Source organism: Nannospalax galili, unplaced genomic scaffold (assembly GCF_000622305.1).
Source record: "Nannospalax galili isolate Female #2095 unplaced genomic scaffold, S.galili_v1.0 scaffold24, whole genome shotgun sequence".
Taxonomy (NCBI): domain Eukaryota; kingdom Metazoa; phylum Chordata; class Mammalia; order Rodentia; family Spalacidae; genus Nannospalax; species Nannospalax galili.
The window spans coordinates 165,419-169,852 of record NW_008352654.1 but is presented as its reverse complement, the minus strand read 5'-3'; the positions used below and the strand labels follow the sequence as shown (position 1 = coordinate 169,852).

At 48.8% G+C, this 4,434-nt stretch overlaps 1 protein-coding gene across 1 annotated transcript in view; it reads left to right on the top strand.

Annotated features, from left to right (window-relative positions):
• The window catches only part of Batf (basic leucine zipper ATF-like transcription factor), a 26,766-nt gene extending 24,774 nt beyond the window's left edge, over positions 1-1,992 (top strand). The window contains exon 3 of the mRNA XM_008849712.3: positions 1,401-1,992. Within this exon, the coding sequence (XP_008847934.1) occupies positions 1,401-1,610 (210 nt within the window). The 3' untranslated portion in view covers positions 1,611-1,992. The remainder of the gene's footprint in view (positions 1-1,400) is intronic.
• Positions 1,993-4,434: the final 2,442 nt, after the last annotated feature.

The following is a 4,434-nucleotide window of genomic DNA, read 5'->3' as shown; positions in this document are numbered from 1 at the left end:
CTCTCTCTCTCACACACACACACACACACACATACACACACACACACACCTGGGTGAGGTTTTCCATGGTTTGTCCCCACCAAGATTCTTTTTTTCTTTTTTGCATTTTATTTATATATTTATTTATTTTCGCTTTTATTTTATTTTAACAGAGCATACGGTGGGGGGTTATTTACAGAAGAGTGGGCCCCCCATTTACAGCTGCACTGGAAAGTCCACACTCAAATATAGATCCTGTGGCTTCCCGACAGTCACAGAAAATTCCCACCAAAATTCTTATGGAGGTTTGGACTCCAGTAGAGCCACATGTGGGTGGCAGTGCTGCTGAAAAGAGGTGATGATGCCTGTTTAGGTATTGATGCCATTCTCGGTTTCTTTTCTAGTCTTTCCTTTTTTTCTCTTTCCCTCTCTCCCTTCTTTCCTTCCTTTTCAGTACCTGAGCTTGAACCTAGGGCCTCATGGTCTCTTGCATGCCAGGCAAGTATCTCAGCCTTTATATTTATTTAGAGACAGGATGACAGGGCTTCCCTTTCTTCCCTTTTCCTTTCCAGGCCAGACTGGCCTCAAACTCCAAATCCTGTCTCTGTTTGCTGAGTGCTTGGATGACAAGCATTTAATACATGTCTAGCCTGCCTTTGTCACTTTTGAGGGACTGGGCTGGTTAGCATGAGTGGCATGTTATAGAGACATGCACCTCCCCACTCTCTTCCACACTTGCCCATCCACTTTTCCACCATGCATGGTCCTCAGCCAAGCAGATGCTGGCACCATGCCCTTAAACCTCCAGAGCTATGGACTAAATAAACCCTTATTTCCTTATAAACTACCAGCCTCTAGTATTTTGTTACAGTAACAAAAAAAAGGGACTGACAGATAAAGCTTGTAAAATTGTTATTTTAAAAATATTTTATTTATTATTTTTATTTTATGTATATGAGTGTATTGCCTGCATGTAAGTGTATCCATGTCGTGCAATGCCCTGCAGAGGCAGGAAGAGGGTGTCAGAACCCCTGGAACTAGAGTTGCAGACTATTATTAGCCACTATGTGAGTGCTAGAAGGTCCTCTGGAAGAATAGCAAGACTTCTTAACCACTGTACCATCTCTCCAGCCTCTAAAATTGCTATTTTTATAGGTCAAAACAGACAACTATTTATCAGTTCAATTTGGTTCAACCTGATATTTATGTACATACATACATACGTTGATAGTTACACCCATATACACATACAAACATATGTGTACACACAAGTGTATACATATACAGATAAATTTTCAGTTGCCCTTCTCTGTGACTGTACTAGTAGAAATCTACTCTAGCCTCTGCTGTGTCCTTTCCCTGCCCTGCCAACCTTGCCACCTTTCCTGACACTAATCACTCGTGCCATTGTCCCTTCACAGGAGAGCGAAGACCTAGAGAAACAGAATGCAGCTCTACGCAAGGAGATCAAGCAACTCACGGAAGAGCTGAAGTATTTCACATCGGTGCTGAGCAGTCATGAGCCCCTGTGCTCAGTGCTGGCCAGCGGCACCCCCTCGCCCCCCGAGGTGGTGTACAGCGCCCATGCCTTCCACCAGCCTCACGTCAGCTCACCACGCTTCCAGCCCTGAGCTTCCAAACAGAGAGGACGGAGCCCCCCACTGCTGCTACTCCACAGACCTCACTGGAAGTATGCACAGACCAAGGCCAGGTTGCCCTCGTACCTCCTTCTGGAGACCCAGTGCCAGAGGCTTGGACAAGGACTTTGAACACAAGGACCATATTGGCCAAAGGGGCATGAGGGCTCTCAGCAAGGTACAGCAAGCCGATGAACTGGACCCCATGTGGTTGGAGAAGCAGCCCCCAGGGAGCGTCATGTTGGATGCCTGAGTCCCGTAGCACAAAGGGAGGAGAGCAGGGAAGGGACAGTTTTCTAAATAAACATTTTTTTATAAGAAACCAGCCTGGGAAGGCAGTTTCCCTGGTTTACGGTGTCTGCATTCTATAAATTGCTTTCTGTGGTGTTGAGAATATTGTTTTCCTTCTTGGCCTTAAGTACCACCTCCAGACCCCAGAGACTCTGCTAATATCTCTTCTCCATGCTTTGTCCATCTACTTGGGAAGCTGGACTTTTTCCCAAAGCATCTTCAACCCTCCCTCTAGACATCTTTCTAACCTTCCTCCCCAGATCTGCTTAGCATAGCCTCCCCTACCATCCCTTGCTGCCTCATGCTTTCTAGACAGTGAGCAGGTCACTCCGGAGTTAGAGAAAAAGCTCAATGCAAGACACCATCTGGAGAGATGGAAGTCAGTTGGATCCCAGCATCTCACTGGTACACCTACCCAGGTAGCTGCCCCAGCCCCAGGACGGAGACTCAAGGATGCTGTGCACCAGGCTCCATGCCAGGGATTTGAGCAGTACAAAAGCAGAGCCTCTCATTCAAAACAGGTAGCTTAGATCCACAGCGACTTTTGCCACACCCTGCCAAAGACTCTGCCTCTGTTCGAAAGTGGGGTTAAAGAGCTTTGCCTGTCCCCATGAGGTTCTATACGTTGCCATCTGTGTGCCTGGAGTGGCTTAGGTAGCTCAGGATTGTCTTCAGTTTGAACATCTTGTGGCTGGAGCCAGTGTGTATCACCTCCCTCCCTGATGTCCACCTGCTCCTCAGGCCCTGTGCCTGCTGGTCTGCATGTCACAGTCTTACCTAAGAGCAAGAATAGCTGTCTCCCAGGCTGCAGTGGAGCCATAGTCTCTACTGAGCAGCTGAACACCAATGCAAGAAGGCCCACAGGGCTAGGCCTCTATTGCAAGCACCACCCTTAGTTCCCCCAAGATAATCACCTACTGCTGCTTCCCAGGTAACAGCCAGGCTCAGCTGACAGGGAAGGAGGAGCTGGCTACTTCCATGTCAGCAAGTCCTAACCTGTTGTCCAACAGCTCTGGCTCATCTGAGGCCTCGTTTGATCTCTCCTGCCCAAGTGTCTCCCACCTTCTTGGATGAGGCCAGTATTGGACTACTGTTGAACATTAAACTCCATAGAGGCCTGAAAAACTGACCCCTTACCTATGACATTTGACTTACTTGTGACTATCTGTGGGAGGATCTCATAGCAATCATGGAGGTGGGGATGGAGACTCTCCTTTATGCAGCCATTGTCCATACATGCTCCAGGAAATGGGGACTGGACTGAGTCCCAATACACAGAGCCTGGGGAGACATCCCAGGTCCCCTTCACTAAGTACTAGCTTTTCTTCCTTGCCAAATCTGGAATCCTAATCTTTGGTCTCCCAACAAAATGATAAACCTGGCTCCTCTTCCAGAGTAGAGACTCCATGTGGCCTGGGGTATGTGACCAAGAGTTGTCCTCTCTTCCATTTCTTATAATACCTGGGGTTCCGGTGCTCGTGCTCTGGCTACCTCTTTCCCACCCCTCCATGAATGGTCACGCAAAGGACCTCACCCCAGCCATCCCATGCATTGAACACAATTCATTTTTGGTTCACAATCTTAAGACATAGAACTTAGAGTCCAGCTTTGTTTGCAGCTGACCCCGTGACAACCTGGCCTTTCACGGATAGGCTTCCTTCCAGTCAGAGATCTCTCTCCCCACCCCTGCTGTAGCATAGTGATTTTCCCCCAGAAACCCCCATACAAGGCACATGACCTAGGCTGGGCATCTTCTGAATGAGACTGGAGCCCGAACTAGAAATGCAGCTCACGTGCACCCGTTCCCATCTCTCGGCAGGAACCTCTCTTCCCCTTTCGTTCTCCACTTTCTAATGACCCCGGGGGACTTCCACTTCTCCTTTCTACTCAGCCTGGCAGAGGCAGCAGAAGGCTGACACCGGGGAGGTGCTAGCTTTGTCTCTACATAGGGACCTGGGAGGGGTAGCCATGAGTTGCAGATTTGAACTTTCAGAACTTTGACCTTGGACATCTCACCATCCCAGCTTCATGCTCTTGATGGAAATGACGCCCCCCACCTCCCCCATGAGTTGACTCATGTTCAAGTGCCTCTAGGCCCACACAGGCAGTGTCAGTGTATGGAGCTCACTGGACACAGAATAACTGGGAGAGGTGGAGAGTATGGCAAACCAAGGAGTGAGAGTGTATAGTTTCCCTGTCATTCCATCCACTGGGACCATGTTGGAATTCAGACACAATGGTGGGTCTATCTCCCAATTTGTAAGAAAAGTCAAAGTCAGAATTTCTACATGAGTTTTCTTTCTTACTTTCCTTCTTTTTCTTCTTCCCTCCCTCCCTCCTTCCTTCCTTCCCTCCTTCCCTCCCTCCATCCTACCTTCCCTCCTTCCCTCCCTCCATCTTTCCTTCCTTCCCTCCTTCCTTCCCTCCCTCCCTCCTTCCCTCCCTCCCTTCCTTCCCTCCTTCCCTTTCTTCCTCCTGCCCTACTTTCCTTTTATTCCATTCCTCCTCTCCTCCCCTCCCTCCTCCC